Below are 15,579 nucleotides of genomic sequence, written 5' to 3'. Positions count from 1 at the left end.
CAGTACCCCCAATTTTTGCTGCCTTTTTTTTTTTTTAATGTTAGAATAGATGCAGCTGTGCCTATAAGATATATTTTTTTAATTGCTGTTCAATGTAGAGATTAAAGCCAGAATGGTTTTGTGGAGATGGGCATCATATTGCTTTCAAAGCAGTAACAACACGAAACCCTTCTTTACTGAAGTGGCAGTATACCACACCAAGAATATAGTGTGTGTATATGTATGTGTGTGTGTGTATTAAATGAGCAACTAAATTTCCTTTAAACCTCAAATATATATGTCCTAAATCATATCTCATTCTTTCTATTCTAGAAATTTCTTTCTATGATTTCAAGGAAACTTAATTTTAATGCAAAAAAACATCCAGCAGAGAGAGTTCAATTCATGAGCTGCTTCTTTTTTTTTTTTTTCATTTTACTTTATACCCCCACCTTGAAAATTTTTTTAAAAAATTATTTCCATTCAATATCTAGTTTGAGGATACAGTCCCATTTGACAGTGGCTACAAATTGATAACTGATGAACTAGAAAGATGTCTGCATGAATGGGTAATTTGGATGTTATAGTTGACATCATGAATTTAGAAAGCGGAATGCTAATTGCTGCATTGAGGTACCTTCTTACTACCAGAGCCAGTTAAAATATTCAACTGACTAAATATCTGCTGCTGGTCCATAGAAACAAGATTATCTTTACGGCCATTCATCTGTATTTTCTCTATCATAAGGTTCATTTTTATTCATTTTATCCACTTCAGCCAACAATCATTACACAGCAAATACCAGTCAAAATTTTTATTTTTATGTCGCCAATCGTGGCCGTTTAGATGATGGCGCAGTGACTTCTGACTCTTCCTCCTCCTCTTCATCCTCATCAGAATCTTCATCTGGATAATCCACTAATCCTCCTATCAAACCAGGCTGAAAAGACAAATAAATAAATAAATTGTTTTGCAATATTTCAATTAATCCAATCTGTTCTTCACTTTCAGAAATTGTACAAAAAAAATTAAAAAATAGATTACATTGCTTACATTACAATAGTTCAAGTGAAATAGCTAATGCATAGGATACTATCTTTTCAGAACTGAAGATGAATATATCATATCAAACTAATTTTACACTTTTGTTAATTTACATGAATTCTGTGTTTGTTTTCTGATCATTATTTTGAGAGAACCTTTTAGTCTTATTGAAAACATGACAACTTCTGTAGTCCTGGTGCCATGAAAAAGATTAACATAACCAAATGAACAAGATATGGACGCAAACCTATCTAGGAAATTGGCAAGGAGCCTATGTTGGTTTGGAAGGTAGACATAAAACAATCTTGATATATATATTGATTTGTTGTTTTCTCCCAAGATACGTTGAAAAATGATGCGAGTTCATTAGATTTCCCTCAAAACATGCATAATGGATTGTAGATTCCCCCTATGTGTAGTTCATATGTAATTCTTGCTGTTAGTAAATTGGAGCAGATATATATATATATATATATATATATATATATATATATATATGGTAAATGAAAGACAGAAGATGGAAGGTACAAGAATTTTTATCAATCACGACAATTGTTCCGAAACATTTAGAATCAATCTCTCATGGGTGGGATATTTAACAACTGGTTCAGGAGCATCCAGCAGTGAAGATGTGTCTCTTTGGGCGATAAGCAGATATATATAACTCGTTAAAATAACAGTTCTACAACATATCTTCTCATTTTGGGTAAAGAAAAGCAGCAAAACAAAGGATATATCTTCATTTATAAAGATCGAAAAGAAACGAACACACAATACAGTGAGAAAGGTATTAAAAATAACCATTAACAGATAAGGATGTATAAACGTCCTTGCACATGTGGTTTGGTGCACACATGTTCACACAGCAAATTAAATAGCTACTTGGTGTTTATAAGAATGGGGAGGTTAAAGCTAAACTTAATTCATCCATATCCTAAAGTAAATTATGTTAACAGTTACTCAAATTCATTCCCACTGCATTGTGCAAAAGTACATTTATATGCATGTAAGCATCTTGAGAGTTTTTCAGAAATTCTATCAATGATTTTCTCATTAGTCCACAGAATAGACAGGGATTCCTCAGAGCAGAGTTGGTATCTCCTAGAAATGATATTGCATGCCTTATTATGGACCAAGTTATGTTATACTTAATTTTATCTTCCTTCAGTTGCCACACAAAATTGGCCAAAGATGTTGAATTTCTCTTGAAGCTGGCAACATGGTTGTGATATTAATTCTTAAATGAATCAGCCGTCTGCCCAATATAAACATAAGGCCCTCCCCTTGTGTACACAGTACATTTATATACAAGATTTGTACTCATACAGAGGTTTATCAATGAGCATTTTGATTTTTCTCTGCATGAGCATTTATTATATTTATTTGTATATATGGTAGTCCTGACTTCATTTTCCAATGTTCTTTTCATTCAAGTTTACATCTTTGTTGATATTTAGATGCGTATGTCTGCTAGATCCAGTAGGTGGGTTATTGAACTGTTGTCGCATTTTACTATTGTTTATGCAGTGCATATGCTGCTCTAAATTAGTAGAGTTAGCATAGGATACTTTCACAAGTATGGTATCTATTAGATTTAGGAAAACACTTGACTAAAGCAGCAGAAAATTTTCCAGCGATCTTGGTTGAAACATGCAAACTAAAAATTGGGTTGGATCTGTTATTTGGCTTATTTGATCTCGTGTGTTGAACGGGTTTGAAACACTACTGTGTTATTAATAAAAATTCTCGTACCTTCCGTCTTTCATTTACCATATACATCACGAACACTGTGAAAGTGACCATAATTTACCAGTAAGCTACCAAGTGTAAAGCATTCATTTTATTATATATATAGTCACTGTATTCCTTATATATTTATTTTGAAACCTTCACCACTGTATAACAGTAAGCAAACAAGTTTGTATTGATTATAGTTTGTTAGTAAGCTTAAGTTCACTTTGTAAATACATAGTTGTAAAGTGGATTAAATGTGGTTGGATCAATCATGTTTGGTCCAGCTGCATAACATTGTTGTCAACTGTCTTCAACAACAGTGCTGAGTTGAATTTTTATTTTTTTGTGCCAACAGAGATATTAGCACAATGAACTTTTCCCAACCAGTTGTTACACTGGTCAGTGTGCTTTTAGCACACTCATCTTCACTGCTAATAAGGCCCCTTACATGACAGAGGCTGAGAACTACTAGAGAGCTGCATGGGCATTGGAATGAGTATATTTCACATGTGATCTTAGAACTTACTGCTACTGTACACCTGCCACAAATACAGATTACCTTCTCTGTTAGCCTGTCTGTCATTTCATTACACCACTTGTATATCCACTGTTTACATTGGGTAGACCAAACAAATTCTTACTTGGTCCTTTTCTACATGTCAAGCAGAACTATTTCCCTGATGAGAGAGTTCCATACTCACTAATACTGTTAGTCTTTGCTAAATTCACACTGAGACTTCTGGATCCAAGGTTTTGTTCCTGCATTTGGAATTTCTATTCTAATTCTACTGCAAATTCAGCTATGAAAACTAGGTCTTATACACCTCTGATATGGCTTGAAGGACTATAAACAGAAAGGAGCTGAGGACTGAGCTCAAGTGCACCTCCACCTTACTGACTACAATTCTGTACATGGATCATACAGCTCTCTTACAAGCTATTTTTCTACTCCAAGCCTCTTTGGTGACCATCACATCACACAGCAGAGAACAACAGCAAAGACCTTATCCAGGGCAACAAATGCCAGATATAAAGTCTTATTCCTGGTTAAATACTTTTGCAGCTGTCCAATTAGAAGGATAGCATGATCTTGGCACAAATTCAAATTGCATCGCTGCTATATTCTTTTCCTAAACAATTGTGCTTATAACCTCTTCTTGCTTCATAATCTGGTCAAACACCTCTATGGTTTCCTCCCCAAAATGCATCTCCATTATCCTTTGCAGCAGTTGACTGCAATGTCAGTCACTGGCTAGAACAATTGGATCTTTTTTAAAACGGGGGCCACATTTTTCATTAACGAAACACTTTGAAACTTGGATCACTGGTAGAATGTGTCATATAAAACATCTTTTTCTCTTAGTCTTCTTTAAAAAAAAAGAAATCCATAAATTATTCCATGTTAAAGTTGTATTTCTGTAATTTCAACCAATCACTGACGTCCATTCAGCCGATATACATTATGTGCCGACTACATAAACAAACGATTCTGAAACAATTAACCCTAACCCTAACCCTAGGGTTAGAGTTAGGGTTAGGGTTAAAGCAAATTTAAAATGAAAAAAGCAAATAAAACGAAGAATCGTTTGTTTATGTAGTCGGCACTTAATGTATATCGGCTGAATGGACGTCAGTGATTGGTTGAAATTATCGAAATAAGACAATTTTTTACATGAAATAAATTCGAATACAAAAATATTTTTCTGTTCTATAACACAAAATAGATAAGTATACGAAGTTTGAAAGTCTTTCGGTACCAAAAGCACTACGTAAAACATTAATGAAAAATGTGGCCCCCGTTTTAAAAAAGATCCGAACAATTTCCTGTACAATCTGGTGACTAACACATCTCCCACTCCACCAGATATTTTAAGCAACTCAGCAGTGGAGATTCCCAATGGACCAGGTGCCTTTTCTACTAATACACACACACAATATAAATTGTCTGACATTCAATGAGAGATTAAAAGTAGGTGCTTTTGAGATTTCAAGCTTAAGATCTTTGAAAACTTTCAAGTAAAAAGGAAAATGTTGAGAAAAAAAAGAAAAGAAAACCAGAGCAACAAAAAAAATCAGTCTGTTGAAAACGGTAGATGTCAAATAACTAAAAGTGACGGGGAAGAGTTGAGGAAAGAAAACTGAAATTATGCACGTGTGCCCATGTATTAAAGTGTGCAACACACCCATACATTAAAATTGCTAATCATGTGTTTCTAATTTTAAAAATATTCTTCAAGGATGATGTAAAGGTTTACCTTTCTGGTAACAACTGACTTCTCTTCACTTGGTGAAATGCCTGTATTGGAAGTAATGCCAGAACTTGTTCTTCCAGGACTACCCGGACTTTTAGGGCTTGTAGGGCTTCCAGGACTTTTAGGACTGCCTGGACTTGAAACAGGACTGCTACTTTTGATATTAATGCTTATTGCAGATGTTTTGTTATGGAGCTTTATAGGACAATCTTTTGTTAATTCAGATTGCTCTTTGGCTAAAATAACAAAAAAAATATTATTTCAAATAACATGAAGAAAAATTAACAATTAGTACATTAGACAGGCATATGCATAACCACACACTGTGTAAAGATAACTGAACATAAGAGATTAAAGTAGAAATTGAACCTGCACCTTCTACTACTACTAGCCATTCCCAATTTTCTCGGTTTGTAAATTTATGAGTGTTCACAAAAACTGCTTTAAAAACAGACACTAGTCATAATTTTTCACAAAGTTGTTGGATTCATCAGTTATATTTGTTTAATAATAAAGAGTTTATTTCATAAGCTCATGATTCATTTGAGAAGCAGTTCATGGTATTGATCCAAGAGATAGAATAAGTCTACTATCCAAAAACAATTACAATCCATCTGACAAGCTTCTGTACATTTTCCATCAACCCATTTTCAGTCGTGGCTTGAATCAAGCCATGGTTGTGACTGAAAATACTTGTTAAGTGTGCTATACATTAGGGTCAAAACTAAAACCAAGAGATTCCAAAGCAAACTTTTTTGTCTGAGCTCATAATTTCAAACTTCAGTATTAATTTTAGTGAGTTTAAAAGTGGCTGCAGGAAACTAACTTAATAAGCAAAACCATATAATTGATGCCTAATAAGATTTTTCTAATTTGGCATCAAGTGATATTGCTATCAGAATCACAGCAACATCAAAAGTACATAAGAATCAATCCCACTAACAGAAATGGAACAGATATTTTAAAAGAAACTTGGGAAGGAATGGATCTAACCATACTCTTCCTGTTGAGTTTGAAACCAACAGAGTATTTCTTTTTCCTTTTCCAGGAAACAATTGCAGAGATAAACTGCCATGAAAGGCATGAACAAAAAGGAATGGAGTGATTGATTGTGGTTGCTTTCATGGCTGGTTCAAATTCAAGTACTTCCTGCCACAATTGTAACCATGACAGATTACTTATTTGGTGAGTTGTTTCCAGTATATGTATTACTTGTGATACTGATAATACACCAGCATATGGAGAAAGCAACCATGACCTGTTGTTTAAAATAAAGCTCAATTCCTGGACAGTGGCAGAGGACATTCAAAACTAGTCATAACCCACAACCGTTCAGATGTAGGAAATGGTTAGGCAACAACAGACATTTTTCTGCCATATACACCTGAAAAATCAACAAAATGAAATATTAAAGGCTGGAAAAATCTGGATTTTATTGGAATTCTAAGACAGACAGAGAAACAGTGGAGTAAATCAGAATTATCTAATGTTTGTTGTATTTATCATTCTTGTACTGTAATAACCATGGATTATATATATTAATTTTGATGATATCTTTAGTCATCCTTGTCAACATACATGTATACCAGAGTGATTGTAAATAGGAAAGACTGCAACAGGATATTAAAAAGAAAAAAAATTCAAATTAAGAAATGTTACAATAAGCATCACAAACTGAATTTCCTTTTCACATCTGATTAAGACTGCATTTGTAATCATAGACCACAAGAGTTATATCATCATTATTTTAATATCCACTTTTCTATGCTTGCATGCAACAGATTTTATTGAGGCAGATTTTCTACAGCCAAATGCGCTTCCAATCACCAACCCTCATCTGTTCTCAAGTAAGTAATATTTCCTCATGGTCAGACATGTTTTTGCAGAATATGGAAAATAAACATCACTGCTTGTACTAACAGTGATGCACATTTACACTCTATCAAGACAAAGAGACAGAAACATACATGCACATGATTGCCTTTTTTCAGTTTCCATCTGCCAAATCCACTCACAAGGTTTTGGGCAGCTCAAGGCTAGAGCCAAAAACACTTGCCCAAAGTACCACACAGTAAGAATGAACTCAAAACCACACAGGTTTATCAATTGTATAAAACTACATTATATGATTAAGATGAGGTGGTAGAAAAAAAAATGGGCCTGATGCATGTCAAAATTCTGGAACATTGGACAATATAATTTAAGTGTAATTTCCAGTCTGTATTATATAAGCTGGAATGTTTGATATCTTTCCATGAAAGAAAAATTTTAAATATCTGTTGTTTGCAATTTTTTCTGTTACTCAGAAGCAAGTGTTTTTTTTCCTTATCATATGTGCTTAAAATGTGCTCAGTAATGATTTTGAAATCTACCAATTTTCCAGAACATTCTAGATAGATTCAGTGTTAAGTAGCTGATAGAAAATTTTCTCAAAATTTTAAGAATTTCCAAGTAACAAATAGTAAATACGATTCACTTCAGTTGCCTAAGTGGATAGATAGGCCTAGCTACATTTATCACAGATGGCCACAAGAGCTGCATGTATATGGGAAGCAGATTTTGCTACATTTGTGAGTAATTTATCAAGACTAGAATGAAAAAGTACTATGACAGCATCCACTAAATAAGTGAGGTCTACAAGGGGCATTTTTGCATGCCTATTGGGGATTACGATAAACTTGGGGCACCTCTTTCACCTGTGAACACTACACTCTACAAAGTAAAGGTGTACAATTTCTGCTTGCTTGAATAGTGAAAATCTTATATCAATTTTATTTTGCTCCTTTGCAGAATGGTGCAGAGAAGGAAAGAGAACCACAAAGAACCTTGTGGGAACCCATTGTATGCTCAAAAAAATCTATACTTCTGCATGGTAGACCCTTCTAAATGTAGGGCTGGCAAAATTTCATCTCTTATCATATGCCCAAACCTTACATCACTCATTGTCTCAGTGCCACACTATCCTGTGCTTCCTGTACCCACTCTGTCAGAGAGAGAAAGAGAGAGCAGCAGGTCAGAACAAGAGAAAGATGTAAATACAGATGGCAATTTCAGAGATGCACGTAAAAAGAGAAGAAAGCCAAAATGATTACAACTTGATCAGAAATCTAGGTCGCACAAAGTCCACACTAAACTTTACATGTCTAGGCTGAAGCAGAAAAACTAGTTAAGATGAAAGTGTAGTCACAAATCAGAAGCACCACCTGGTTTTTACAAGGTTTTCTACTTGTCAAAATGAGCTCTCCTTCTTCCCACAGATGACAAATACTTTCTTAGATGTCTTTAAGTACAATTAGTATAGTCAGGAGGTTATCAGACTTCAAAATGGTGCCATTACTAATGGGCTTCCAAAATAGCTTTACTGAGTTTCCTTGCTACCTTTGCCTTTAGGACAGCAGCACACTATCACTAGCAGTGCTAGTTACAATAGTCTAGAATTCTCTATGAGGAGGAGGAACATTGTTAAGTGTAAGTCATCGGTGGAGTCCAGTGCACTTAAAATTAGGTCTAATGAAACAAGGGGTCACAACAGCTCTTCATAAGGAGTCTATAACCTTTAAGTACTATCAAGACTTCCTACCAAAGTTGTCAATGCATGTGTTTTTGTCAAACTACAGATGAAGCTCTTGGAGCATTTAAAATTCTCCAAGATGCTCAATAGGAAGGGAGCACTTTAGATTAGCTTTATCACAATGATTCAAGGTTTCTTGAACAATCGCAAGGCAGAAAAGTATTAAAGCTGGTTGAGACTCTGGTGAAAAACTACAGCAAAATGGGCTGCAGGATGTCCTTAAGTCTATATCTTTGGCACTCATCTTGATAAATTCAAGAACATAGGAGTATACCCAGAGGAGTAAAGTCCAGTTTATACTAGGTTTGAAACACTGTTATCAAAGAGCATGTAAATGAAACATGATTGCAGATTATATTTAGTGGTGGTGGGGTGGCTTACACATGAAAGCAATTCACATATTCACAGACCTTTAAAAAAAAAATTAGCCCCAAAGTTTTTGCACGGGCTAAGTGTAAATACCTGTTAAATTTATGTTGTTGCTTTTGCTAACTTTATGTGAATGAAAAAGTGCAAATTCACCTGTTTCTCCACATGAAATAGATAAATTTTGAAATAACATTATTCAGGTCACAAAATCAAAGTTTAAAGGAAATAATAACTTTTTCCTATATTTTTGTAACACAATTATCAACTAACACTTACTACCTCGGAACAAAAAGTGGATTACAGTGTCATACTTTTATGTATTCATGTTAAATATAAAATCCAATAATGGACACAACTATTCCATTGACCAAACAGTTCTGCTTCTTTTGCTAATTAATAAATAATAACCCAGTTTATATTCGTTTTTCTTTTTTAAATCCTAGTTTACTTTTTTTGTGGTTAAAACAAATCATAATTTTATAAATATCTTGTTTTTAAATTGTTTTCTATATCCACCTTATTGTTTGTTGGTTCTCCTAAATTTTCCAGTCTTGAAAATTAATAACACAAGCCACCTAACATATGTTCACACAAGCACCCACAAAATAATTGCTTTTTACCTCTTTTATTTTCAATAAACCGACTGATCTGATCAAAGTCTGGATCCAGCTTATTCTTTAAGATGTCTCCCATAGGAACAATACTCTCTCCATCATCAAGATCATCATCTTGATTAAAGTACATGTCTTCCTCTTCATCAAGTGCTCGTTCATCACGACGGAAACGGCTGTTACGAAGGATAGATGGCATGCTGAAAAAACAAGAACAATAAACAAAATACACCAATTTTGTACAAATAGTCTTAATCCTTCTATATTATATAAATAAGCTAAAAGAAACAAGCAACATTTTGTTAGATCGCATAATTTGGTTTAAATCTTCAAGCAAACCTACAATAAATAAGATGGTACCCTATCAGCAGAGACTGAAAACCTGGCTAAGTCATAGTACACTACACAATTAGTAAGTAGTAATAAATAAATGTTAATGTATAGCTGGAGTGAGTAGTAATAAATGAATGTTAATATATAGCTGGAGTGAGCAAACATGAGTTGCAGTTCTTTAAAGTCTGTTCATTTAACCCTTTCAATACCAAGACAGTTGTAGCCAGCTGAGAATTTTATTGGCAAATTTTACTAAAATGGTTGAAAGTGAGAATTTTAGCACAAATCTCATTAGTACATTCAGGAAAACACATGATTTCATTATGTAAACAACTGAGTTACACTGTCCAACATTATTTTACATGATATCCGAGTGCTACAAATTTTGTGGGATTTTTTTCCATTTCTCCCACTTTGATTTTCAGAAATGTTTCATTCACTATGAATGAAAACTGGATACCAGTTTCATATTGTCAAGCAGTGAGTTGAATTCAAAGTAGTTTTGAAAGAAGACATAGAAAAATCAGAAAAAATATATGGCTAACATAAAAGCCACATGTGATTATAAATCAGATGTTTTTTTCTGAAAGTGAAACAATCAGACAACAGTTCCAATAGCAATAATAGGGGGAGGGGTGATCTGCACCTCAATTAGTTTTTTTTATGACAATATTAGACATAGCCACAGTTTTTCCAAGGAAACAAAACTGTCAGATTATTTTTTTTACTTTCCCCTTTGAAATGATTACTGCAGAAATGAACCATTACACAAAACATAAATGAAGATGAAAAAGAGACAGTTTTCTACATACTTGGAAGAAAGATGTTAGCATTTTAAGAAATAGTTGGTTAGTTGGTTGGTGTGTGTGTGATTTATACATATTTTTTTCAAATTTACCTCATTCTTATTTTAAAGTTATCTGTAAGATGTGTGACAAATTTTGATTAATTTGTATTGAGAATCATTATGTGTCTTTCTGTGTATTTATGTATGTGTATGAGTTTATTTCATTTAGTTAATTCCAGTATTTCATTCTGTACCTTTAAAGTACACCTGTCTCATGTGCATGACTGATAGATAATCCAGTATTTTAAAACACTTTCCGTATTAAAATTTTGTTGTATAACTTAACTAATAACTTATTTTCTAAGCTGATGTTTAAGCAAAAAATGTTATTGATTTTATATTTTGTTGAATTTACTTATAACCTGTAATTGTGTTCCAAAAATCACAAATATATTGAAAAATAAAAAGAGTTGTTTCATGAAACCAGTCTAAATTCACGATTATTTTAGAATTTAATTGAAACACACAAGGGGTTAGAAATATAGTAACAAAAGGGTTACTTTTGTTGATGGCACTAATACTTACAGTTGACTGCTTAATACGAAAAGCAGCATTTAGTCCAAACACAAGAAAACTGCACAAATTTTTGGAGTCATTCAGATAAAGAAAATTGTAATACTTATTGCATTTATTTAATATTTAAACTGAATACATCAAATTTTTTTTTTTTTTTAATGAATTCATTTAAAACATTTACCTTTCAGTTGCTGATTTTTCTCTAATTCTATCCTGTTGCTGCTCATACCGATGTTTTAAAGATTTAAATGTATTTACATAGTTAACATTTTCTAGATCTTTAATGTGATTTTCAGCAATGTTTGTGCAAAGAGATCGGATATCCTCCTACAAAAAATAATAAATAAATGCTATGTTTTCAGATGATTCCATGACATTTTGTTATTTAAATAAGACATGGATATTGGAATGAAATTCACATAAAGTTATCCAGCATGGCTTCAGCCTCTGGCTGAAACCAATAAAACAATAATCTTAACATGAGGTTCAATGACTCTATTTATTCCGAAATAATCACAATAAACAGAATGTTTGATTTATATTTTATGCAAATAAGTTTAGTAAAACAAACAGGTTAAACAGAACTCAATACATGAATATATTTTATTATTTTAATCTCAAGGGCTAGGAATTTCTTACATGGCATCCACAGAACTTTCAGCCCTTGAGTCACTTGGTTTTAACTTTTACTGATTAAAATAATAAAATATCTTATACAAATATGAATCTAAAAAATAAAATTTTCAATATTAAGCCAAGGAAATTACACAAAGTAACTATAACTAAGTGTTTAATACAAACAAAGGGCAACTCTTAAATGCTTTCAATCATACATGTTGAACTGGACTAAGTGTATTAAAATCAATCACGAAAATTTACCAAACAATCAATGAAAGAAATGTTGCTAAGTATTTCAATTTCAACAACATACAGAAGAAAAAGTTATTAAGCAAACAATTTGAAACTGAAAGTTTCTATAAATGTGTAGCATTCACGACAAAAGTAGTAATTCAATTTGTAAACTATTCAAATCACGCATGGAAAAATAACTTTTTAAAACTGGCTCCAGTAATTAATAATAAAACATAATTATGGATGAATTAGTGTTCACCCAACCTTAAAATAGATTTTCAAATTTAGACCACGCCTATGTTCAACAAATTTACAGCTAATTATTTCTTACTTATACTATCTATATTCCATACATCAAAAGCAATGAAACTGAATCTGGAAAACTAGCTTTGAACAAAGTTTTGTAAGAAAATTACATTACAATAGTTTCATTTCATTATTCCATTACTTATGTTTTGTTTACATATTAACCAGTAGCAAGCCTTGACTTATTATTAGGGCTGTTTTGTGAATGTGTAGAAACAACGAAAGGGTAATGTAGTGAGGAAAATGTAATCTAACAGTGAGAAAAAAGCAAAAATTATTAGATTAAATGAAATTCAAAACACGAGATTGTGTATAAAGTATATAGTCTTCTCATTTCTGCATGTAGAAACCAACAAATAAAAAGTGTTAATAAATTTTCACTTTTCTATCAGTTATATTCATCACACAACACATGATGTACCTTAACATTCCATTTGTTTATTGTTTGAAGCTATAAAATATGACTAGTTCTTCACCAAAAACTTAATTCCAGTTTTATTCACAGAAACATTTACATGTTAAAATAATAAACAACAAATACTTTATTTCATTAGTTTGACAAAGAAAATATTACCAGTTAATTATTAATGACCATCCCATCCTTTAGACAAGTATAGTTTTTTCTTAACTTCTAAAATATCACATATGAAAAAGATACATGTACATAACCCTTTTTAAATCAACTCTTGCTTCTGTGGAAGAAAACCTCAAGTATTAAAATGTTCATATTTAAATTAAAACATTCCCTCATAATTTTGCTAAAAGTTATATTCTAAACATCAGTTGAATAATGAAAAAGTTTATTGAATTTCTCCACATTCTCATTTATATTATTAACTGAAACATAAGCAGTGTACTTTAGTAGAAATATAGTCACAAAGAGATTCATAATCAGTAACAAGTTATCACTATCACAGCTATTTATATTTACTAATAATATACTTGTGTGTATATCTATTTCTCCTCACTCTGAGTGAGTGAATGAATGTGTGTATATACACACATATACACATTTATTGGCCGTTTTTTTCTCACACTAACTTTCTTTGATAAATATATTTCTCATGCCCTCTCTTCTATCAGTTTTTAACATGGTTAGCAAATTGATATTTCTAAAAACTAAATAAAATCAATTAATATAGCTGGTAATGTATTTCTTTCTTCCTTTGTCTGTCCCTTGAAAGGAGATGGCGTTCGATTTATCTCCCTTGGTTACTATACACTAATTAGAGCATTACCTGTCATACTAGATATTGTTGAGAACATGCTATTGGTTCAGTATGTAATAACACAAAGTTACATAATGCTACATCTGTAATTGATAGGTAAAATATTAATTTTATCCAAATGGTCACTTCTCTCAGCTGAGAGGTCCTTATCTTGTAAAGATACTTGGTGACTCTGCAGGTGATGGTGCTATGTGCTGGCACCACGTAAAAAGTGCATGTAAAATGCACTTGTGCAGGCACTACATAAGTACCTAGTACACTCTGTTAAGTGTTGGCAGTAAGAAGGACATCCAGCTGCAAACACCAAGCCAAAACAGACAATCTATATTCATTCCATATCACTTTCATTGACCATGAAATTTGAAAAAAAATTAAATTCTAAATACTATACCTATGTAACACCACACCCTACTGGAATTTTATATGAGCCAACAAAAAAGTAACTATGTAGTAGAAATAGACACCATCACAAAACCATACCCTATTTGTGTGTGCATATGTGTGGCCCAACAAGTTTGTCATCTATTTGATAACACAGCCTGCTAGAAATAAAAACCAGATTACACTCTGTCTTGTGTATGTAAAACCAACAAAAAGACTACATATCCCAAATTGGTAGAAATAGTAACCAACTCTCCCTCTCAAATCAAACCCTATTATCTATGTTATATATATATATGCATGAGCCAATTTGGAAGAGTACTACATTGCAGCTAAGCCAGATGAAAGTAAATAACAGCCAAACATCTCTGAAGTTACACCCTACTATCCTACCCATCCTGTTTTGCTTTTTGTTTTTTGTCATATATTATATAGCATATCATCACCATCGTTTTAAAATCCATTTTCCATGCTTGCATAGATCTCACAATGACCTTTTTGTGTGAACAGTTTGTGACAGACCACGCTTTTTGCTAGGCTCAAATCTCATTTGCAAACCCATGGAAAACAACTCTCCAACTATTCTGCCTGTATGTCTGTGCACACCTTTCAATGCCATGTTTGCCATAAGGTCTGCAAATCTAACGGAGGCCTCAAAAGACATTTTAAGATCCACAAAGATCAGAGCTTAACTGTAGCTCTTGGTGGTCCAAATCAGATATGCAATCTATGTGGGTGTCTTTTCGAAACATTGTCTGGTTTAAAAAGCCACATCAGACGCCATGGTGGTTCTAAGGTGTAGGTACAGAAGGTGGTCAGACTCTGCATAACAAGTAGACAACAACCACCATACATATATATGTTGAACCATTAATCCCTACATGTTTTTCTCTCTCAATCCTTCCTGTTGAAGAGCATAAGCTCAAAACATCAAAGACTTTTCCATTCTTCCCGAATGTGAAACTAATACACCTGCTTGTTGTTTCTTCACCTGACTGTCTTTTGTTTTGAACTATATATATATATATATATATATATATACAAATAATATATGAGTATATGCATATATATGTACATGTATGTACATACCTTCATCTACATGTATATATAGATGCATATCTGGGTACATGATGTTGCAAAAAAACATGGACAAAATGATAAACAAGGTACAAAAAACACACAGGCCACATAGAGAACATATCTTTCATCAGCTGCCACCATTATAACACTGGCGTTTTGAAGAGTTAGGGCAGGACGCATCGTTAAAATGGCTCTTCCCACAGACACAAATTAAATTTGTTCCATGGAGGATAGTGGCAGACAGAAAATGAAACGGTAAAATAAACAAACAAAAAAGGCTATACAGCCAGACGTGGAAAAGTATGTGTATATTGAACGCTGTGAAGCACCACACACATATGAACCAAAGAAGTATATTCTTGTGTGACAGCTAACCATAAATCACGATTAAGAAGTTTATTTCTTTAGCACGTGATTTTAGGTCCAGTGCAACTGTACAGCATGTTTGGCAAGTGTCTGATGCTCCAGGCCAGC

General features: G+C 33.0%; 1 protein-coding gene across 4 annotated transcripts in view; it reads right to left on the bottom strand.

Annotated features, from left to right (window-relative positions):
• Positions 1 to 354: 354 nt before the first annotated feature.
• LOC106869438 (serine/threonine-protein phosphatase 4 regulatory subunit 3A) overlaps positions 355 to 15,579 on the bottom strand; it is a 57,352-nt gene continuing 42,127 nt past the window's right edge. For 2 of the 4 annotated variants that reach the window (XM_052971713.1, XM_052971715.1), the window contains 5 exons: positions 11,439 to 11,584; positions 9,571 to 9,761; positions 9,044 to 9,103; positions 5,014 to 5,246; positions 355 to 920 (listed from right to left, as the gene is read on the bottom strand). In XM_052971713.1, the coding sequence (XP_052827673.1) occupies positions 801 to 920; positions 5,014 to 5,246; positions 9,044 to 9,103; positions 9,571 to 9,761; positions 11,439 to 11,584 (750 nt within the window). In that variant the 3' untranslated portion in view covers positions 355 to 800. The remainder of the gene's footprint in view (positions 921 to 5,013; positions 5,247 to 9,043; positions 9,104 to 9,570; positions 9,762 to 11,438; positions 11,585 to 15,579) is intronic. The other 2 variants (XM_052971714.1, XM_052971716.1) reach the window with 1 other exon arrangement.

The sequence above is a fragment of the Octopus bimaculoides genome, chromosome 11 (assembly GCF_001194135.2).
Source record: "Octopus bimaculoides isolate UCB-OBI-ISO-001 chromosome 11, ASM119413v2, whole genome shotgun sequence".
NCBI lineage: Eukaryota > Metazoa > Mollusca > Cephalopoda > Octopoda > Octopodidae > Octopus > Octopus bimaculoides.
Note: the sequence above shows the minus strand (reverse complement) of the source record. Positions and strands in the feature narration are given on the sequence as shown.